General features: G+C 41.8%; 2 protein-coding genes across 2 annotated transcripts; one reads left to right on the top strand and one right to left on the bottom strand.

Annotated features, from left to right (window-relative positions):
• Positions 1 to 825: 825 nt before the first annotated feature.
• LOC135484803 (uncharacterized) lies at positions 826 to 1,176 on the bottom strand. The gene has a single exon (XM_064766487.1). It carries the CDS (start codon positions 1,174 to 1,176, stop codon positions 826 to 828), a length of 351 nt encoding a protein of 116 aa, XP_064622557.1.
• Positions 1,177 to 23,142: 21,966 nt separating this feature from the next.
• LOC135484802 (uncharacterized) lies at positions 23,143 to 24,102 on the top strand. Its single transcript, XM_064766486.1, has one exon. It carries the CDS (start codon positions 23,143 to 23,145, stop codon positions 24,100 to 24,102), a length of 960 nt encoding a protein of 319 aa, XP_064622556.1.
• Positions 24,103 to 24,524: the final 422 nt, after the last annotated feature.

The following is a 24,524-nucleotide window of genomic DNA, read 5'->3' as shown; positions in this document are numbered from 1 at the left end:
AAAGTTTATCACAGGCCCTTGTCTCATGGTTGGCCCGGGTTAGAGATCAATTACAGTAAGGGGATGTCACCCAGGAGAGATTACAGTGCATAGTATTCTAAAAGTGAAATATTTCTGAGGTAACTGTCTTCTGGACTGGAAGTCAATTGAAAAATGTCCTTGATTGCACTATGTCCTCTTCTTTAGATAAAAGGTGTCAGCAGTTTTTGGACTAGGATACCAAATAAATAGTGAGCGTGAAGAAATTCAGTCTGACTGGTCAAGGTCATCCACATTGGCTTCAAGAAAGCCAACATATTGGTCATCTGCAGCTAGGAATGCCCCCCCCCCCCCCCCCCGAATACGCTTCACCACACAACTTGGGATGACACGATGAACTTTCCGGCCGAGGAACCCATGGGCCCAAAAGATCATTTGACGGTAGGCCCCATGCCTGAGGCACCTGAAAGAAGAAAATTCAACTCCAATAATATTTATTATATGAGGAACCTATTCAGTTCATCTTGTACACTAGTATTATATTTACATTTACCATGAATGTTCAATAAAATTGCTTGTTATTCACATAAAATCAGTTCTAATCATGCCAAATGCAGTTGCTTCTCATTACTGAGGCCCCCATGTAAAAAGTGATGGGGTGGGGGTTAGAGAAGAAGTTATTCTCTAGCAATCCTCTAGAAGAATGACTTCACTGTGAATGTTATGCCATTGCCAAATTTTGTTGAAGCAAAGAGAATTAAAAAAATTTCGGCCTGTTATGGGAAAAAATAAAATTGCTCATTTCTTTTGACTTTAATTTTGCTACAGCCCATGACTCTGAGCTCCTTACTTGTTTGTCGAAGTGTTGTCATCCCTCCTCTCGATATAGGCGTGATGTAGCCGGGCCATGGTTGTTTCGATCACTGCCCTGTTCAGGCAGACGGGGACGAAGTCCTGGTGGTCTGTGATGCAGTCCATCAAAACGTCCCCACTGTCTGGGTCCTCAAACCTGGCTGCCACTACATCCTGATCATGGCAGCACATGCACTCAAAATGTGTAGCCATAATATCACAGTGTGTGCATTTGCACCACTCCTCAACATTGAGGGTGGTCCGGTCCTCATCGGCGGGCCCATCCACATCCTCATTTTGGCCATCAACATCGGGTCCAGCTGCATCTTCAATAGCTTGAGCCATAGCAGCAAGCCCCCCCCCTCTTCATATTCCGGCTCAAACTGGTAGCCCTGTACACCAACATTCCCCCCTACATCCAAATCTTCATAACTCCCGCTGCTCATCGAAGTGTCACTGCTGTCAACGTAGCTTTCATCATCTGAAGCCGCCATGATAACAATACAATAACACGATCTCAAAATATCAATCAGCTGACTGCTATTGTGACAATACTGACATGCGGTGAATTGCACACGTGGTGTCAAGGCTCTCCGGTTTTGGAGGAGAGATCGCGAAAAAAGTGAAAAAATGGCACCCTCCATGAACTCTGTGTTTAGGAGACAAGACCACTAATGAATATTCATAGGTTGGAGGGTCGAGGCCTATCAATTAGACGAGTGCATGTTTTTTACTCTCAAGTACATATTTGGAGAGGTATTGAAAAAATATTTGCTGTGGCAAGTCTACAGATATAAATAAATTGTTTGGTAAAAAAAATAATTTTGAATTTCGACAACCTGGCCATAGGGGGGGGGGGGGTTCAAATTTGGAGTGAAAATGGCCGATATGGGTAAAAATGTCCACTTGTGTCAAACTTGTCAATTTAAAAAAAAATTTCCGTGGTCAATCACCAATTTAAATCGCACCAGTTACTCGCAAGACTAACCCGTATATCATATCCGAATTTCAGTTTCACTACTTGACGCATTCTTTGATGCGTCGCGGTCAAACATTGACAATTTAACTGCTAAAAGGCTTAAAAAATCAATTGTGGTCTTGTCTCCATTTTACACTACATTTTGGGTCAATTTAGTGAAAAATTTGAATGTGCTCAAATCACTCTAATTCATTTAGAATATTGTATTCTGATGATTTAAGGTCAAAACAAGCTAAAATAATCAGAAAAAAACTTAATTTGACCCAAATATGAGTCAACCTACCCCCGGTCTAAGTTCGGTTTCATTTTTACAAGTCTTGTTGTGTTGCCATTCATTTTGTAATTTCTTTGAAACTACTTAGGCCTTGATTCTGAAAGTTGTGCCCTAAGCAGCAAAGATATTTCTAAATCACATCCTAAACTTTCAGCTCCATAGCTTGCTTGTTCTGGCCAAAGCTGGTCTTTGAATTTGGTGCTGTTGACTGCAAAATCATGAGTTTTTGTCCTCTTTCGTCGCTTTTGGCACAGTGAACCACTCTTTGAAATGTCTCTCATTTCTCCAAAAATGTCCAGATATGACTTTCCTTTGTTGGAGAGTTGTGGGATGTCATGTACATTAGTTTGAAAAAATTCTCAAAATGTTTACCCCTGAAATGTACCTTCATTTACACTACATTTTGGGTCAATTTAGTGAAAAATTTGAATGTGCTCAAATCACTCTAATTCATTTAGAATATTGTATTACTGATGATTTAAGGTCAAAACAAGCTAAAATAATCAGAAAAAAACTTAATTTGACCCAAATATGAGTCAACCTACCCCCGGTCTAAGTTCGGTTTCATTTTTACAAGTCTTGTTGTGTTGCCATTCATTTTGTAATTTCTTTGAAACTACTTAGGCCTTGATTCTGAAAGTTGTGCCTAAGCAGCAAAGATATTCCTAAATCATATCCTAAACTTTCAGCTCCATAGGTTGCTTATTCTGGCCAGGGCTGGTCTTTGAATTTGGTGCTGTTGGCTGCAAAATCATGAGTTTTTGTCCTCTTTCGTCGCTTTTGGCACAGTGTACCACTCTTTGAAATGTCTCTCATTTCTCCAAAAATGTCCAGATATGACTTTCCTTTGTTGGAGAGTTGTGGGATGTCATGTACATTAGTTTGAAAAAATTCTCAAAATGTTAACCCCTGAAATGTACCTTCATTGAGACAAGACCACTAATGAATATTCATAGGTTGGAGGGTCGAGGCCTATCAATTAGACGAGTGCATGTTTTTTACTCTCAAGTACATATTTGGAGAGGTATTGAAAAAATATTTGCTGTGGCAAGTCTACAGATATGAATTAATTGTTTGGTAAAAAAATAATTTTGAATTTCGACAACCTGGCCATAGGGGGGGTGGTTCAAATTTGGAGTGAAAATGGCCGATATGGGTAAAAATTTCCACTTGTGTCAAACTTGTCAATTTAAAAAAAAATTTCCGTGGTCAATCACCAATTTAAATCGCACCAGTTACTCGCACAACTCTCCAACAAAGGAAGGTCATATCTGGACATTTTTGGAGAAATGAGAGACATTTCAAAGAGTGGTACAACTGTGCCAAAGCGACGAAAGAGGACAAAATCGACAAAAAGTCATGATTTTGCAGCCAACAGCACCAAATTCAAAGACCAGCCCTGGCCGGAATAAGCAAGCTATGGAGCTGAAAGTTTAGGATGTGATTTAGGAATATCTTTGCTGCTTAGGGCACAACTTTCAGAATCAAGGCCTAAGTAGTTTCAAAGAAATTACAAAATGAATGGCAACACAACAAGACTTGTAAAAATGAAACCGAACTTAGACCGGGGGTAGGTTGACTCATATTTGGGTCAAATTAAGTTTTTTTCTGATTATTTTAGCTTGTTTTGACCTTAAATCATCAGCAATACAATATTCTAAATGAATTAGAGTGATTTGAGCACATTCAAATTTTTCACTTAATTGACCCAAAATGTAGTGTAAATGGAGACAAGACCACAATATTGATTTTTTAAGCCTTTTAGCAGTTAAATTGTCAATGTTTGACCGCGACGCATCTAAGAATGCGTCAAGTAGTGAAACTGAAATTCGGATATGATATACGGGTTAGTCTTGCGAGTAACTGGTGCGATTTAAATTGGTGATTGACCACGGAAATTTTTTTTTAAATTGACAAGTTTGACACAAGTGGACATTTTTACCCATATCGGCCATTTTCACTCCAAATTTGAACCACCCCCCTATGGCCAGGTTGTGGAAATTCAAAATTATTTTTTTACCAAACAATTTATTCACATCTGTAGACTTGCCACAGCAAATATTTTTTCAATACCTCTCCAAATATGTACTTGAGAGTAAAAAACATGCACTCGTCTAATTGATAGGCCTCGACCCTCCAAACTATGAATATTCATTAGTGGTCTTGTCTCAATGAAGGTACATTTCAGGGGTAAACATTTTGAGAATTTGTTCAAACTAATGTACATGACATCCCACAACTCTCCAACAACGTAAAGTCATATCTGGACATTTTTGAAGAAATGAGAGACATTTCAAAGAGTGGTACACTGTGCCAAAAGCGACGAAAGAGGACAAAAACTCATGATTTTGCAGCCAACAGCACCAAATTCAAAGACCAGCCCTGGCCAGAATAAGCAAGCTATGGAGCTGAAAGTTTAGGATGTGATTTAGGAATATATTTGCTGCTTAGGGCACAACTTTCAGAATCAAGGCCTTACAAGAAATTACAAAATGAATGGCAACACAGCAAGACTTGTAAAAATGAAACCGAACTTAGACCGGGGTTAGGTTGACTCTTATTTGGGTCAAATTAAGTTTTTTTCTCATTATTTTAGCTTGTTTTGACCTTAAATCATCAGCAATACAATATTCTAAATGAATTAGAGTGATTTGAGCATATTCAAATTTTTCACTATATTGACCCAAAATGTAGTGTAAATGGAGACAAGACCACAATTGATTTTTTTTAAGCCTTTTAGCAGTTAAATTATCAATGTTTGACCGCGACGCATCAAAGAATGCGTGGTGTTGTGAATCTGAAATTTAGATAGTGTTATTCCGGACAGTCGGGCGAGTAAATGGTGAAAAATAAACTGGTGAGTTTTTTCTGCCAGTTGGCTGAAAAGAGTGGAAATATCAAAGTCTGTCTAATTTGTCGATTATCAAAAAATTTCCGTGGTCAACTACCAGTTTATTTTTCACCATTTACTTGCCTGACTGTCCGGAATAACATAATCTAAATTTCAGATTCACAACCCCACGCAGTATTTGATGCGTCGCGGTCAAACATTGACAATTTAACTCCTAAAAGGCTTTAAAAATCAATTGTGGTCTTGTCTCTTAGTGGATTGAAAACACCTTTATTGGTACAAACGCAAATTTTTGTACGATAAACAGTCCTATATTGGAATAATAATGATATACAGAATATGCAGGTGCGTCAGTTTTCCCGATTATCGCTGTAGTGATTTATTCCAGGAGCTATCCTTTAACAAGTTATCTAAATCACAACTTGAATGAATCGCAATTCAAGCAATACCCAAACTATACAGACTATCTCCTTCAATAACAGTGAAGAACACTTAAACCAACTTTAACAGTTCAAGGAAAGATTCAATATGTAGGGCCTACACACTATAAAGTACTCCAGTAAAATTAGTAACACTACTTCTAACTAAAATATGTACAGCAATACCCAGTCAAGTTACAGCTTGAGTAACATATTAAGATGGAAAATTGAGCTACTGTGGAGTAACAACTGAGTACATTTGTCCTGAGTCAAATTACAACTTGGGCAATATAAAAAGTAACGACCCCAGTGACCTTGAAGATTAGGTCAAATCACGAGCTCAAACGTCCAGCTAGCTCCATCCAAGCGCACCGGGGGGGGGGGGGGGCAATGTCCTATGGGGGTATTTGCTATAGATGCATTCGATTTCAACAGAAAATGTTGGATAGGGATTGGTAGAACCGACATACCAAATTCTAATGGCATATCACGATGCGTTCATGGATTTTGGGCAGGGTCTTTGTTTTATACTACTATGGGTCTTTGTTTTGTACCTTTGAAAAAATTGACTGAGTCAAAAAGTAGCAGCAGTTCTGATGAGAACTGAGGTAAAATGGGTTGTTCTAAGGGTCATTGAGTCATTGTAGAAACCTAGTGGCATTCAGTAACAGGATAGAGAAATTTCCTGTACATGATTTTTGCGTACATTAGCCCAATGCATATTTTGCTCTTCACCCTGTATAGACAGGGAATGCTATAGATGCATTCGATTTCCACAGGAAATGTTGGATATGGATTGGTAGAACCTACATACCAAATTCTAATGGCATATCACTATGCGTTTATGGATATTGGGCAGCGTCTTTGTTTTGTACCTTTGAAAAAATTGACTGAGTCAAAAAGTAGCAGCAGTTCTGACGAGAACTGAGGTAAAATGGGTTGTTCTAAGGATGATTGAGTCATTGTAGAGACCTAGTGGCCTTCAGTGACAGGATAGAGAAATTTCCTGAACATAGATGATTTTTGCCTACATTAGCCCAATGCATATTTTGCTCTTCACCCTGTATAGACAGGGAATGCTATAGAAGCATTCGATTTCCATAGGAAATGTTGGATATGGATTGGTAGAACCTACATACCAAATTCTAATGGCATATCACTATGCGGTCATGGATTTTGGGCAGGGTCTTTGTTTTATACTACTATGGGTCTTTGTTTTGTACCTTTGAAAAATTTGACTGAGTCAAAGAGTAGCAGCAGTTCTGACGGAAACTGAGGGAAAATGGATTTTAGGCAGGGTCTTTGTTTTCTACCTCTAAGGGTCTTTGTTTTCTACCCTTTCAGGGGCAGGGTCTTGGGTCTTGGGTCTTTGTTTTGTATACACCCAAAAATCATTGCCTCTTCAAGAAAAATTGAGGCATTTAGTCTGGCTCCTCGAGCAAAATAGAACCGAAGAAGCACGTGTTACAAAAGCCAATTGCGTGAGCACTGTGAAAATATTTTTTCAAAATCCCTTTTGATAATTTAGCTTTATATTTAAGTATAAGGCTTCTTTAACTGCATACATCCTGAGATAATTAGTCAATTTTACAATTATTTGGTCGGCTACAAACGGTTTTTAGTCATGTTGAAACAGTGGTGACACTTAGTGCCCGGGTCACAGGTCACCGCCAGGTTCTGGCGGTGACGAGCGATATGATACGACGTACACGAGTGTCCAGGGTCTAGTGGTGCAGCCACTTTGAACGCTAATCAAGTAAACCCCGGATGTAGAGGTGGGGCATTGTACTACTTGTATGAACCCGAGACATTTTTGTCTTGACAGTTTGGTTTATTTTATGATAGTATTGACAATATAACTCGAAACGCACAATATTTAAATCGAGGAATACAATGTACCAATTTTGTTTAAAGTAGCCCGATACTAAAATGAAATGGTCCAGGGACCACCTGCTCACCTCGGGTAATGTGAATGCATGTCATTTGCAGTGGACATGGGTAGAACAGCTTTGGTCATTGATGTCTGTTTTACGATCTTAGAGGAAGTGGCGTGGTTTTGCAGCTTTTATGGAGAATTTAAAGATTTTATTGAATTTTCAAGATGGCCTCCTGGTGGTCATATTGTTCATGAGATTCAGGGTTATTGTTAAGAGTACATAGATACGTAATCACATAAAATTTGGTTGCTATCCAGTCATTAGTTTCGGAGTAATATGACTTTGTTTAATTTTCAAGATGGCTCCCTGGCGGCCATATTGGTTATCGGATTTGACTGAAAATTGGGGAGTACATAGACATGAAATTTGGTTGCAATCCGATCATAATTTTCGGAGTAATAGGACTTTGTTTAATTTTCAAGATGGCCGCCTGACGGCCATATTGGTTGATTGATTTGATTGATAATTTAGGTCACGCACCTGTATTATACCAATCAGTACGCGAACAAAAGTTCAGTTTGAGATCAATGCGTGGCCTCACCATACCAATGGTATTTTGAATGGTATTTTCCATTTTAGATATAATTTTTCTAAAATTGAGAATAAGGTGTGTTTAAAATGAAGAAAATGATGAAGTTTCAGTTCAATTGGCTTACTTACGTGGTTTTGAGGCTCCATTTAACATGTTGTGGGAAAAGCCGTCAAAAATCCCCCCCCTAAGTTCAGACCCCCCAAACCCTGAAATTATCATGCATAACGTGCAATGAAAATTTCATGGTTTGACAGGCTAGGATAGGTCTATTTGGCTTTGAAAGCGTTCCTCCCAGATTACGTCTCGAAAAAAGTTATGAGCATGTAGAAAGTACAGTTTTAAAGGGAAAACGGCTTAAAACTTTATTACAGGTACGTGGCCTATTACAGGGACGTGACAATGTCAGGAGAACATTATAATCACATGAAATTTGGTTGCAGTCAAATCATCAGTTTTAGAGGAATAGGACTTTGTCTAATTTTCAAGATGGCCCCCTGGCGGCCATATCTGATGACCGAGCGGGCAAAATTTCTTGGGTAGAATAGAGGATCCCTTTATACATGTCCACACACGTTTAAAACCTAGCTCAGAGAAACGAAACGTACCACCTATCAGTGATTTAGCGAGCTTTGACCTCTGTGACCTTGAAAAGAAGGTAAAATGAAAAACCCGTATGATATGTGATGTAGGCCCTATCCTTGCTATGGTCTCACTAGCAAGTAGTGATCAGGTCCGTTGGACCCCCCTCCCAAAATAACCTCGAAAGTTTCATTGTTTGACTGGCTAGGATAGGTCTATTTGGCTTTAAAGCGCTCCTCCCGGATTCCGTCTCGGAAAAAGTTATGAGCATGTAGAAAGTACGGTTTTAAAGGGAAAACAGCTAAATATTTTATTACAGGTACATGGCCTGAAGGTATGGTCTCACTATCCAGTGGTGATCAGGTCCGGATTGCACCCCCCAAAAAACTAGTTCTTCAATCTCGAGTGATTACTATGGATACAGACGGGCCTTCTCTATCCCTATTGCTACTTGTTCAAATGCAAATGTCCGAGGTATTTTGTGAAGGGGTAGCTCTGATTTTGAGGAAAATACCAGCTTCTTCTTTGCCCTTATGAGGTGAGAAGGCCCTGCATGCTATTTAAAGCTCAACAGGAAGTTGACATAGACTGGTTCCTGTGAGATTGCACATGTTCTCAAAGTAAAATATCAAGGGCAAAAAACTCCAGAAAAAGCCGCAACGGCACCCTATATTTATATAAACGATTGAAAAAGTTGTCATTTGGCTTTTTTCAAGGTGATGTGTAAATGTGTATGAAAACTTTTTTCACCATCCTTGTTAATCTTGAAGTCATAGGGCATAAGGGTGAATTTTTTCAAATTATCACCGACAAACAGGGTGTCTCATGCATTGTGCTGCATCAGTCTAAGCATGGCTGTATCTCGAAACGACATTTAAACTTGGCCAGGTGTATTCTACAAGTGACCAGCTATTTGGAAATGTGTAGGTTTTTGAGAGAGTGAGCTACTGCCAGGTCTACAGCCGCTGGAAAAGGGGTAGTCATGAGATGACATCGCGTCATTTTTGGAGGCAAGTAGGCCTGGCCTCCGCACTGGTCAGTTAAACCTGTGCTAGGAGTACCGACCAAAAAGATTTCATGAAACTCCGACCAAAATCACGGGTCCTATGGTGTGTTTTATGTTTTTGCATCACGCCACCTGGTGGCCAAACCAAGAATAATTTTGGAACGAAGGAAATTTGGTGTGAATTGGCCAAGGGCCCAATGGTATCCCGACTGGGGTGACGTCGCTGATAATGTAAATACCCATACAATTCATTCTGCTTTGGAATGCCGTCCGGTGCAGTAGGTTTTTACGCTCGCTCTGTTCCATTGTTCTGTACATGGGTACATGTATGTACAGTGCAACGGATCTTCGGGCCGTAGTCAATCATTCTATTTCTTTTTCAGTGTTGTGAATTGGATGTAGTAGAGTTTTTTACTACTGATCGTCGGAAGGTTCATGTGATGTGCAGGAATGGAAATCTTTTCGGGTATAGGCCATAGAGTTAAAAATGGAAATTATTGCGAAGATAGAACATATATTAGGAGTGGGAACCCTTTCGGGAGAAGATCATATTAAGAGGAGTTTGAACCCTTTCGGGGGTAGACCAGCTAGGGATGGAAACCCTTTCGGAGGTAGACCATTAAGATTCATGAGGAATGGTAACCATTGAGGGGGAAGACCATGAGGAGTGAGAACCCATGAGGGGGAAGAACATGAGGAGTGGGAAACCTTGAGGGGTAGATCATATAGGAGAATCCTTTTGGGATAGAAGATATGAGGAATGGTAATTCTTTCGGGGATGGACCATTTAGGTGGAACGGGCAATCCTTTCGGGGATGGACCATAGATTATAGTAGGGCCTGACGGTCCAGCCTAGTAATGTAAACTCTCTTCGGGCATCAGCGGAAGCTGATGGTACTATTAAACTAGAGAAAACATAGCATTTGTCATCATGCTCGAGCAGAAGGAAGCTATGAACGGAGCTGTTTTGGAAGGTCAACATCAAACAGGGTGGATTGTAGCACATGTACGCTAAATTATAGGCAATAGCTGCCGACCTGGGTATACATATCTGTATCTGTATCTGGCAAGTATGATATTGGTGGTAATAACTTAAGGGTAAACACTTATCCGTACAGTGCAACAAAATCCTGTGTTGAGGGAAATAGACATGATAGAAGTGGGATCTCCTAAGTTTTGGTTTATTTACCCGATCCAATAGGAGAGTAAAATAAGGTGAAAATATGTTGCCAAGTTTATTTGCCCTTTCTCTCAATGACATGGATAAACAGGAGTAAAGGTGAAGTATCTTATAGACTTATTGTGGGGTCGTAGGCCTACCCGGGAACTCTGTTGGAAAATTTGGGAATTGTTATTGGAAGAACTAACTTTGTAGGATCCGCCGCATTTTAGGTGGGACAGCCTCTGTTTGCCAGGGGGCAAAACAATACTTAGATTCGGGTAATAGCTGGGATATTTGCTCGCAGGGAAATATGTTGGCCTAATCAAATTAGTGGAGGATCTGAGGGAGAAGATTAGTATCAGGCAATTTTTCCGATGATCTTGCGATTTTGGTCAAATGGCGGGAAGAACTCTATACAGGACTATCCCTCACAACAGTGCGTGTCCCAAGCAGCAAATTGGACCTGGTTGGTCGCGGACAAGATTGTCCTGGCTGGTAGTGCGCAAGAGTTTGGCGACGAGGCCACTCTGCAGAAGAGTAAGAAGATTTCAGCCCATAATTTTACGTTCATTTTGGATACGAGCAGTCAAAGGCACAGGGGGAGGTCTACGGAGGTCTCTCAAAAAAGGCGTACAATATTCTAGAGTAATTGAGGTCGTTAACCGGGCCAAGTTGGGGTTATGCTGACCCGAACAAATGACAATTATATCAGAAAGAAAGTATAAAATAACATCACTTTTGAAGATCCACATAGAAGTTTAATTTGTTGAGACAAGCTTTCAACACTGCCGGTTTTCCTTCAAGGTCTGCCAGTGAAAAATTTAACACAGCATTAGATACAAACAAGCTATTCTTGGCAGAACTTCAGAGCACAAAAACAACTAGGTATTACAGTAGGAACTAAGGAATTAAATGTAAAAATGAAAAGAAAATAGACTGGGTGATAATAGGATGAAAGAGGGTAATACAAATAAGGTGAAGGTAAACTGAAAGGAACTTCAAACGTCGTCTATAAACATGGGAGAGGCTGTCACGCTGTCATGATTTTAAACTATTTTAAAGTGATACTATGATGTGATTTAGAACTTTGCGGAAATACATCCGTTTTTAATTGTTGGTCACAAATGTAAAGCTCAAATTGTCCATTTTTGATTAGATTTATTATAAAATCGCTGTTTTAATCGCGTCAGACTGTCCAACTGCCGACGACGTTTTCAAAAACCCGCACTAAGTCACGTGACCTCATGACGTCACAACATGAACAAGTCAGACCGTCGAATATTTTCCTATTCGCTCTAGGAAGAAGCTATATCCGCAGTAGTTCGCGTACGCTCAGGAAAATCTAATGAATATTAAATGAGGTCTAAAAATAGTTTTAGGAATACCATCATTAAGACGTCAGCGATGGAATTTCCTGGTTGGACTTAGGAAAGTTATGATGAAATGACTAGGACTGTGGACTTGGGGGGAGGGGCTGTCCCTTCCCTTACTTCGTTACTTCAAGATTTTTTCCAAATGTGCTGGAAGACCCCCAACGGCAGACGAATTTGGAGTTGGTTCTCGAAGTTGTGTTCTGGCGGAGCATCAGGGGGAGAAGATGAACCACCGGCTGGTGACCTCTTGACTCGAACTTCATGGTGACGGCCCGGTTCTTTGATAGGCCAGCGGAAAACCCCAACACCTTCAGTTTTGCTGGCGTTGCCGCAAAACATCGCAGCACAACGCCTCCCGACAACCCTTTTCTTCTTCTTCTCCATAATCTTCAGTTCTTATCGTGTATATATTGTGTAAGGGCAGGATGGAATGTCAATGGTCAATGGCGAAAATGTTCATGTTGTGACGTCATCAACAAAAACGTCGTCGGCGTAGGGCTTTCAACGACATCAAAGCGAGCCGTCCGGGCGGGATTAAAACCATCAATTTCTAGAAAATGTGCATTTTGATTCGAAAACCTTACCGATTTATGAGAAAGTGACGTAGTCATTTGTCAAAAACAGCTAAAACATTATATGTGACCCGTTCTAGCAAAACCAGTCGCATGTCGCTAATAAGATGAGCCTAGGATGACACCTGGAGATAATAGAAGAAATTGATGTCGTCAGACTTCACAAAAGGCAGACAATAGTGAAATGAACAAACAGTCCGTCTCAACCTGCCAAGCTCAGAGGGACATGTGACTGGTTTTGCTGGAACGGGTCACTTTGACACGAGTTACCCTTTGAAGGCAATCATGTCAATGTGCAACATACTCTCTACTATACAACAGTAGAGCATTTCACTGTTGTCGATATCGCATTAAACAGTGAACATTCTACTGTGTGTTTGCTTTTGCGCACCCATTCTGCGCAACGAAGAATACCATTGAATATTCTGGAATATTGTTGAATGACCACGTGTTTTTAATTTGTACTATATATATAGTTTTTGACTACAGCCGAATAGATAATCAATCAATAAATCAATTTGAATTTGAAATTTTGACTCTTTTATACTTCTTAGGCCTACTTGAGTGTTGATTCTTTAGCCTATGCCGATATACTGGCCGATGGGTAGGCCTATAGACAACAAACAGCAAGACACCAGACCCTCGAATTCGATTGCTCTACCCCCTCGCCAAGTTACAATCTGGTAACTTTTTGTCTCACGTATGAAGTTTGGCAGTGATCATGGGTCGGGGACATATCATTCCCAGCCACGACTCACAATCTGGTAACATTTTGTCTCACATATGAAGTTGGGCAGTGATCATGGGTCGAGGTCCCATCATTCCCAGCCACGAGTCACAATCTGGTAACTTTTTGTCTCACGTATGAAGTTTGGCAGTGATCATGGGTTGGGGTCCTATCATTCACAGCCACGAGTCACAATCTGGTAACTTTTTGTCTCACGTATGAAGTTGGGCAGTGATCATGGGTCGGGGTCCTATCTATCCCAGCCGCGAGTCACAATCTAGTAACTTTTTGTCTCACGTATGAAGTTTGGCAGTGATCATGGGTCGGGGTCCTATCATTCACAGCCACGAGTCACAATCTGGTAACTTTTTGTCTCACGTATAAAGTTTGGCAGTGATCATGGGCCGGGGTCCCATCATTCCCAGCCACCAGTCACAATCTGGTAACTGTTTGTCTCACATATAAAGTGTGGCAGTGATCATGGGTCGGTGTCCTATCATTCCCAGCCGCGAGTCACAATCTGGTAACTTTTTGTCTCACGTATGCAGTTTGGCAGTGATCATGGGTCAGGGTCCTATCATTCACAGCCACGAGTCACAATCTGGTAACTTTTTGTCTCACGTATGAAGTTTGGCAGTGATCATGGGTCGGGGTCCCGTCATTCTCAGCCGTAAGTCACAATCAGGTAACTTTTTCTCTCACATATAAAGTTTGGCAATGATCAGGGGTCGGGGTCCTATCATTCCCAGCCGTAAGTCACAATCTGATAACTTTTTGTCTCGCATGGCAATGACTCATAGGCAGTGAAAGTCAGGTAATTTCATGTTTAGAACCGGTTTGAAATTTTGGGCGGAAGTACCATTAACTGGGACAATTCTTCCTAATAACAATTACAGAACTGAACAGCCTATGACGGGCGGCAACTCAGGGCTCAATCAAGTGAGAAAATTTGAATATAGGCTAGGCAATGTATAATGAAGCTTGATCATTAATTCAACAAGTCTGACATAACACTTCTCAGGTTGTTGTCGGCGACACTTCCCAGGTGTCTCGTCATGACGCTTTTTATTAGACTAGACCATTTAAATTTTGCAGAGTGACTTAAAAGGTGGCCTCAGTTACCTATTTTGACGCTTGGGGAATGGGTAGGCGATGCCGCGAAAGAGTGGAGACGAGGTCAATATTTCACAGTAATACAGAAAAATCAAAGTCTAAAATTTAAAAAAAACAACAATGGGGAAAAAATAAATTGTTGATAACCAAAAAAACAAACTAATGGAAATTAGTGGAGTAGAGTTTGTTAAAACTGTTTGACGTTTAATGAATAATCTGTGAGCGTGTGTGTGTGTGCGCCACCGAACTAAATTGTTCTTAGTAGTCAATATCATACTAGAAAGTCAACACATCGAAGTTTAATTTTATTGCGATAATTCTTTTCCAAACTGCCCCAGAAAAATGCGTTGGCAGCTTTAAAAGCTTTAGTAATTATTGGTGGCTAAAAAGGGCAAGCCCACTCATTGTAAGTTCAAGAAGCGGATAATAGACGGCGAAAGCATCTGGCCAACTGTGAACTGTCTACTGTGTAAGCGGAAAATGGAGACAGTGAAGAGTTCACTGTTTTGTGCGGAGCATGCTCTGCAATGTAGCAGTTAGTGTTTGTTCTGCTATATGTCGTTAAAGTAAAAAAAGCCTTGCAGCAGAGAGAGTCGCATATTATTGTATTGTACCTTTGAGAGGGCCCCTATTCCCCTGGCGGTACGGTGCTGCCGCCTGTCTGTAGTATGCATCACTACTTTGAAGTATGTTAAAAAGTCTGGACAAAATATAGCACATGCTACATGCTTGACATTTAGTGAGTTAGTTTCTTTCTGCTGACTACCAAGTTTACGAGGCCTGGGGCACAGTGTCACCCCTGAAAAGACACATCTGGCTAACCCTGGCAGGACATGAACCAACGAGTGGGAACTATTGTGGTAGGGAATATTCAAGTTAGGCCATCGGCACCAGCAAATCCACGGATGGATGCAGGGCAGTAGAGTAGCATGCACTGTGTATGACTGAGTTCATCATGTACATTGGTGCGTGAGAAAGATCAAGCATGCATTATTGAAAAATGAAAATCCTAGTGGCTGGCCACTCATTTACACGCAGGTACAGGGATTACTTAATTAAAAAACGCCAAAAACACCCTGATCGTGTTGACTTTGGGCCTGATATTGGCCTACCAAGAGAGAACATTTTTATCAAAGGCTGTGGCGGACTCAAGATCACAGAGCCGTCTTTGATTCATAGAACTGTCACTGAGACGGAGCCAGACCTAGTAATTCCTGAACTCGGAACCAATGATCTATGTGATGCGAAATCGGAAGTGGATGTAAACATTTTGGCGGAACGTTTAGTTACACTTGCAAAAGCATTGCCTGTTAAGGCTGTCGTGATATGCCTTGTGGTGGGGCGCCGCCGTCGTAGTCGAAACCAGAACATTTTTGAGAAATTTGAGGAATGGCGCCAGCTCATTAATATGAAAATAAGGACACTCATTGATTCTGAACCAAACATCAAAGCTTACAAGCACGATCGTACGATTTTGGTGAACCTAAGTAACAGCATTACAGGAGATGACATCCATGTGACTTCACAACGAGGAATGCAACTCTACAATTTTAGTATCAGGAAGGCAATCCGGATAGGCATGGGAATCGTCCGTGGAACTGGTAGGCATGGAAGCAGCTAGATGACTCGGGATTGTTTTTGTGCAAGTTGGATAAACATTCTGAGTATACCTAAACATAAATTCTTTTCAGGGACAATTAGTTCTTGATTTCATATGTGTTAGGATAGTGTTGTTTACATGCTATTATTACAAGCATTATTGTTGTTCACCTGTATGCATGCTTTACCATCGCGTCATTATATAGGTCACTCATTCATTGTTTATGTATACATTTTCCATGCTTTACTGTGGCCCTGTTGACATGTACTATTGAATGTGCGTACTAGGGGTAATGCATTTCTGTTTTAGGATAGTGTCTGGCGCATGGTGGGAGTGTGCGTGAGTGTGTCAAATTTGTCTGTGTTTTGATCATAGTACCATAATTTCCCTCTAAAATTTTGTAGTGTCCATCTCTGTTTGGCCATGGCAGATGAGGATGTTCGGCATCCCGGGAGGCAAGCTGGAATGGTATTGCGTGGCAGGGCATTGCCGGCGGCTGTGCCTGTATTACAGCCGAGACAGCAGGCACGTGCTGCAGAAGACAACGAGGAGCCACCACAGATAGTAAACCGACAACCGGTAGAAGATACTCGCCAAGGATGGATGACCTTGGATAAAATAGGGGGTATTTTTGGAACTGTTAAGAAGAAACTATCCGGTGTGTTCTCCGCTTTAAGTCTCGGGGATAGGACATCATATGAGCAAGTGTCCATGGACACAACATTGGTCAATCGAGGTCTACAGCCCATAACTTCGACACCACTCAGCCCTATTGCACGTAGTCGAGGGCGGAGAGCTTTGAATGCTCCTACCAGGCCCATAATGGTAGGGATAGATGAGGAGGAATATCATGATGCTAGACAACACCCAGACCCCCAATTTCGCCCAGTGCTTCGGGAAACAAGTGCGACACAGCTGCAGGATCACTACATCCCAGCGATTCAGAGTAGCACCCAGGACAATCTCCCAAGACATCAGCCAAGTCCACAAGTATTCGATCAACTCCGTGAACCTTCGGAGGCGAGAAGCGGAATGGATTCAGCAGTACCTCAGGTTGTCAATCATTACACCAACTGCTCTTTTGGCCCTGACGGACACACCAGCAGTAGCAACAGACATCCAAAGATCCCAAAGTTCGACGATTCCAAGATTGATGTAGAAGCTTACATAGCAAATTTCAATGCAATAACAAGTGGATGGAGTGATGCGGACGAGCTGTCTGCTCTTCGTGAAAAGCTTGAGGGGCGTGCTTCCAAGGTACTAGCAAATTTGGATCTATCCGGGACAGTGGTCACTTACCAAAGTTTAGTGCATGCCTTGGAACAGCACTACGTGGGCGAAAGATCAGTCTGGATGACCAACATGCGTGATGTTAGGCTTCAAGTTGGCGAATCTTTGGACGACCTCGCGTTTCGAATTAGTCTGTATTCTAAACGTGCTTATGGAAAACTTCAACCAGACCTAGGGATCCACTTTTACCTGGCATTGCGTGACACACCCCTTGGCGATAAGCTGTACGCTTTCAAGGACAAATCTTTAGAAGAGATCGTCATGCACGCTAAGTCTTATGAGAATCATCTCTTGGCTAAAAATCAGCCGGTAATTGACAGGCCTACCCTCACTCTTGTAGCCGCACTGGACGAGTCGGCTGTGTTGAACGGGGAATATTCCCAACCTAGTGGCCATAGTGGTCCTGGTAACTCAAGAGGACGTGGCAGAGGACGCGGAGGCTATAACCGTGGCGGTCGTGGAGATTACCGGAATTATAGGTATGATGGGAATGATAGGCGCTTGAACACGGTGGATAAATGATGTCACGTGTGCCAGTCTCCTGACCACCTCTGGAGGGAATGTCAATATGTCAAGCGACATATGGATTCTACTTACGCCAACAATGGCAGTCCGGGATCCCAGGGTGTCTCACAGGGTGCACAAAATGTTGATCAGGGAAACCAATAGGCCATGTCCGTGAATTTGGAGCCGATGGACATGGTGAAGCCCAGCAACTAAATGTGGCCAAATGTGGCTCCAGAGTGTCGCGAGAGTTCATTGGGACTTATTTAAATGGTATGCCTGCTTGCTTTCTTCTAGATTCAGGTGCCTCGACTTCATTTCTTTCGTCAAGGGCATATTTCAGGATACCTAAGAAGTTTCGACCCCCGCTTCAAAAGCAGCAAGAAGATGTCCTCATGGCTGATGGTGAATTCAGGATGAATATCATGGGACAAGTGTCGATGCCTATTAGGATTCATGACACAAAATTTGTTGCAGATCTGTTGGTGACCAACATGAACGGATGTGATGGCATATGGGGAATAGACTTCATGTCCAGATTCCAATGCGATTTGAAGATGACATCCAATACCTACACTTTTGAGGGGCATGAATATCCCATGCATGGTAGTAAACACCAACTTCTGCCGCATTCAGTGAGTCTAACAACCAGCTTAAAGCTACCACCTGGGGCAGAAGTAGCGGTGACAGCCAGGTTGAATAGTCCGTTTCGTGCTCGTGAAGAGGTGATGCTGGAACCGAATATTCACTTTGTACAAAAATACAATGTATTGCCAGCGAAGTCTGTCACCTACCAGTCTAGAAAACAATGTGCTACCCCAGTTCAACTTTTTAATCCCCTAGACCAGGAAATTATCATACCTAAAGGAACAGTAGTTGGCTATGCGTTTCCGGCGGAGACACTCAGCAAAAATGAAACATCATCATGCTGTCTTACTTCACTTTGTCCAGTTCTTGCCACCTAGTCCGCGGATTGTTCTGCCGTGAGACCGTTGGAAGAACTTGAAGATGACATCCCAGAACATCTGATCTCTCTCTATGAAAAGTCGAGTGGAGATTTGTTAGCCGAACAGAAGCAGAAGTTAGCTTCTCTCCTCATCCAGTACAAGACAACCTTCGCTGCCTCCTCAACGGAGCTTGGACGAACCAACTTGGTTGCCCACGAGATTAATACCGGGGATGCGGAGCCTTTTAGATTACCCTTGAGAAGACATGGTTGGGCAAAAGAGCGAGAAATCGACGCTGCAGTTGACGATGAGTTAAAGCGTGGAATAATGGAGGACGCAAACAGTCCTTGGGCTAGTGCTCCGGTGGTGGTGTCCAAAAAGGATGGCACAAGTAGATTTTGTATAGACTTTCGCCAATTGAACAGCATTACCAAGGCTGACAGCTTTCCGATTCTTCGCTTTGACGATTGTGTCGATTCACTCCATGGCAAGAAGTTCTTTTGTACGCTTGATCTTCAAGCTGGCTATTGGCAAGTGCCCCTAAAGTCTGAATCAGACAAAGAGAAGATCGCATTTTTGACCAAAAAGGGTTTATTTCAGTTTACTGTGCTACCATTTTGATTGTGTGATGCCCCGGCGACCTTTGAACGCCTCATGGAGAATGTCTTACGTGGATTGCAGTGGGAACGATGTCTTTTGTACCTTGATGACGTATTAATTTTCGGAGAAACATTTGAGGAAACCCTGCATAATTTGCAGAAAGTGCTAGAACGACTAGAGCGTGCAAATTCGAAAATAAAGCCTAGCAAGTGCATTCTGTTCCAGTCATCGGTTTAGTATCTTGGGCACCGCATATCAGAGAAAGGTCTCCAACCATTGGGTGATAAGATAGCCGCCATACAATCGTGGCCTACATTAGCTGGTGTACCTCGTCAGAAACTAAGGACAGAAGTTAGGAAGTTCCTGGGCCTAGTCGGTTATTACAGGAGGTTCATTAGAAACATGAGCACTATTGTCGCCCCATTATACGAACTAACAAAAGCAAAGAGTGATCTGATTTGGACTGCAGATCATGAAGCTTCATTTCAGCACTTGAAAGGTGCATTGATAATTGCACCGGTCTGATTGCACTATCTGACTCGGAACGTCAGTATTGTATTACTAAGCGGGAATTTCTTGGTGTCGTTAAAGCGGTGCAGCATTTTAAACCTTATCTTTATGGTCGAAGATTCCTGATTAGAACTGACAACTCGGCGGTCAGCCATATGCTCGCCCTCACCGATGCCCAACCTCAGATCCAACGATGGCAACTTTTCCTGTCACAGTTCGTGTTTGACGTTGTCCACCGACCTGGTCGTAAGCACATTAACGCAGATGTCATGAGTCGCTTACCTTGTCAACAATGTGGGAGGACGGACGAAGCACCCTCTGATGTATCTAAATCTTATCCAAAAGGAAAGCCCAGAAAACTCCAGGCAAAAGAAAACACTGATATCCCCCCTTGTCAACATACCAAAGACACCGATGAGTCTATCGAGAGACGGTTGACTGGCTCATGATGGATTGTGCGGCAGTGACTACCAGATCTCAGGCAGCAATACAAAGGGAACAACAGTCAATTCCAACTGACAAACCTCCGCCCATCTCAATTAGAGGTCCAAGGAAAGCCCACCAGGAAGCAATTAGTATTACCGAGAACTGTGAGGTATCAAGTGTTGGAGAAATTACACTCTGATCCAGCTTCAGGACATCTTGGCATGCAAAAGACATTTGAACGGGTGAAAGCAAGATTTTACTGGGTCGGTTGGAGGCGTGATACCATGCGCTTTATTTCCCACTGTGAGCCATGCAACGTAATGAAACATCCTCACAAGAAGCGTTGTGTCCCTTTAACCCAACAACTGTTTGGAGAGGCCTTTGAAAGAGTATCCGTAGACATAATCGGCCCTTTGAGACAGACTGTTCGAGGATTCAGCTATGTACTTACAATGGAGGATAACTTCACGAAATGGGTGGAGGCAGCTCCTCTTAAGACAATGGAGACCACGAAAGTCTGCAACGCCATCATAAGGGAATTAATCTCTCGCTTTGGATGTATGTACCTCCTCCATAGTGACAGAGGACCCCAGTTTGTATCACACCTCTATGCTTCTCTTCTTCAAAAGTTTGGTGTTAACAAGAGCTTGACCACTCCTTACAATCCCAAGAGCAATGGCCTTGTGGAAAATTTTAATAAAATCCTTAAATCCATGATGAAAACGTATATTTATGACCACCGCGAATCTGTTGGAGACTGGGATTCGATGTTGCCTTTATTTCTCATGGCCTATAGATCCTCTGTACATAATAGCACTGGAGAAACGCCACATTATATGTTGACGGCGAGGGAAAAGAAAGTTCCACTGGATCTCCTGTACTCCAAACCATCCGAGTCTGAGGCCTTTGTGCCAGCTTACATCAGGCAGTTGGAGGAATGCTTTCACAAAGCCTATGCTCTTGCTCGCAACCATCTCAAGTTCGCTCAAAGAGTCCAAAAGAAACAATTTGAGCCAGCTGAATTTATCTATAAGTCTATCAAACCGGGTGACTTCGTTTGGTACTTTAATCCCAGAAAGACATTTAAAGGGGATCGTCATCTACCATGGCGTGGACCGTACTTGGTGCAAGAGGTAGCTTCGGATTTCACTGTCACTATCCAGTTGGATCGAGAAGGTGGAACATATCGCACTCACGCTGACAAACTTCGTTTAGCCCATGGTGTAACTCTGGACAATTGGCGACCGACTTGCAAATAGACAGGAGGCTGAAAGCTCTTCTGCCCTGGCCAGTTAGACTAGAGATGGATTCTGCACGCTAGCTGATGCTTGGAGCCCAATATTAGCTAGCTATAGCGGTCAAATTATGAGTGCTCTGTTTGGCTTTTAACATTGTGCTTGTGTTTGCTTACTGACTGCGCATTTGATTGCATGCGAGTGTGAATGGTGTGTGAATCAGGTTGAGGTAATCCGGAAGCCTCATCCGTTTTGAATCTTTTCTGTGCCATATATTATTAGTGGCAGGTCAATGTGCATTCACTAGTACGGGATAGTCTTATGATAAGGCATGGGTGGTTGGACAGTGTAGGCCTAACTCGGTTTATATTTTTTGAGAATTTTTGATCTTTCTGTCAAATGTTATCACCTTTTTGTGCCATCACTTTATGCCATTAGAGACTTCGTATATTTGTACCTCTGGTTTTGTAGTTAACAACTGTATTTCCTCTCTTCGTGCCAGTTCGGTGTCGGGTTTTATCCATGGTGCAATTCTGAGTGTGGATATTTCGAGGCTCATTATGAACATTCGTGACCTCTTGAGCAATGACTCTTTATTCAAGCACATTTCGGGGTCGACCGGATTGCTTTGCCGGCCGTGACCTACTGTTCCTGTGCGTGCACATCTCGACTGGATTGCTCAGCCAGACGTGAATTTATTGGACTTTGTTTTTCGACTGTGTAGAATTTGAACATTGAACTGTATTTTTAACTGGCATTTTAACTTGCATTTACGGTATGTTTTATTATTATTCTGCATTTTTGATATAAATGTATGGGCCTAATTTTGACTTTTGTACCAGGGTACACGGGTAATTTGATAAGTTTTGGTTGAAGTTCAGTTCAGCACCTCATGACCTGGCATCATTTTAGATCCAGAGTTGCCGTATTTTGATATCCTATCGAGACCCAGGCCAGGGAACCATTCAAAGAAGTCCTATATTTATGTTATATGTACATTTATGTACACCCAACACTAGGTCCCACATGAGCCTACTATATTGTAGGTCCACTTCAAACAGGTCTGGACGGTGTCTAGTCTAGGCAGGAAGTGAGAAGCCCTACCATGGGACAGGTGCTTGTTTGTAAACACAGGTCTAAACTTGCCTTTACATGCTTATGAGTCCTTGCTTATCAAGGAGGTTACCGAAGTCTGTCATGTCATAGTGCTTCATTTATACTTATACATGTTATCAGCTTCTTATGGACCTTATGCGTTTAAACAACTTTTGGCCAGGAGGCCCACATCACCAGTGTTTACGTCCGACCTCGCTGATTTTTATCTATATATTTCAGGTCTTTATGGACTGAACCACGGACATCTGTGTGGTGGACGCTGATTGCAAAAGCGAGATATAATGATAAACAGTGGCGTAGAAAATTCAGGTGAGCAATCAAATTAGAAAAAAAGTAACAACTAGGCTGGTGTTATATTAAGTTTTACAAAAATAGAAAGTACATGTAGAAGGTTTACAAAAATAATCTATTTTCTATACATGGACAAATGCTTTGATGCTATTTTTAGGTTGAACGCTGAATATATTCTGTTAGTAATCAGCAATTTATTCGATGTGTCATTGCATTCTTCGTTTACCGGTCATCCCTCACTAAAACAAGATCTACTTTCAATTGCAGGATGTCCCGGGCAACGTTTGACAAGCTCTGTGAACTGCTGAGACCTCAACTAGAGAAGCAGGATACTGTTATGCGTAACTGCATGCCGGTTGATCAAAAGGTGGCTGCTGTATTGAGGACTCTTGCTGGAACCGGTGAATTGGAAATTGTGGCGGACCTATTTGGTATATCTCGTGCTAGTCTTTCAATATTTGTAAAGGATGTTGTTCAAGCCATTGTATCTTTACTAACACCTCAACTGATCCAGTTGCCATCATCAGAGGAGGCTTATGACATCATGGACAGGTTCAAAGAAAAGTGGGGTTTTCCCAACAGTATTGGGGCTATAGATGGCACCCACATTCCAATCATGGCACCTCCTCAATACCACACAGATTTCTACAATAGAAAATGTTATTACAGCTACAATTGCCAAGCATTTGTTGATGATCGGTATTGTTTTCGAGATCTGTGCGTTGGGATGCCAGGGAGTCTTCATGATGCGCGTGTTTTGGCATATTCTGATCTATTCAAAGAGTTTGAGGTGCATGGATACTTGAATGATGTCTCTGTAAATGTCAACGGTGCTACATTACCTCCTGTAATACTGGGAGATCCCGCTTATCCTCTTCTACACTGGATTATGAAGCCATACCCAGAAACCACAGGAACTACAGAGAAGCAAAAGAACTTTAACTACCAACTGAGCAAAAACAGAATGGTAGTGGAAAACAGTTTTGGGCGCTTGAAAGGCCGTTGGAGGCGTCTACTTAAACGCATTGATTTTAACAACGAAGATGTCCCAGATCTTTTCATAGCCTGCTGTACACTTCATAATTTGTGCGAATTGGAAGGCGACGCATTTGATGACAAATGGCTGGATAAGATTCAGGATCGATTAGTTGACATTGTGCCAATGAGGGCTGTGACTACTGAGTTTGTTACGAGGAATAACAATCCAAATGCTATTAGGACGCATTGAAGAACTATTTCTGAGAATGAAATAGACTGGCCTGCGTTATACAGGGTGTTTTTTCTTTAAAACTTGCACCACAGAATTATAATTCTACTTTGAACATTTCTTTGAATTTATTGTCAAATAAACATAGTTCATGATATAAATATGATTTTTTTTCTCTCGATTAATGAAATAAATGCTTGGATTTGACTAATGGCCAATGATTGTGACTAGATTGTGTGACTGGCTTTGATTGATTAAATAAATGCTTTGATTTGACTAATGGTCAAAGACTGTGACCTATCATTTTGGACTAGTGAAGACTAGATTGTGTATAACTTGGGGAGGGAGTCCAGATAGCGATACAACCATATATACGTAATGAAAGTTGCTAAAATCTTCATGATGTAGACGTTTATTTACACTATATACATATTCCACGATCG

The sequence above is a fragment of the Lineus longissimus genome, chromosome 3, assembly GCF_910592395.1.
Source record: "Lineus longissimus chromosome 3, tnLinLong1.2, whole genome shotgun sequence".
In the NCBI taxonomy this organism is placed as follows: Eukaryota; Metazoa; Nemertea; class Pilidiophora; order Heteronemertea; family Lineidae; genus Lineus; species Lineus longissimus.
The sequence above is the reverse complement of the archived record's forward strand: the minus strand, read 5'-3'. Positions and strand labels throughout refer to the sequence as shown.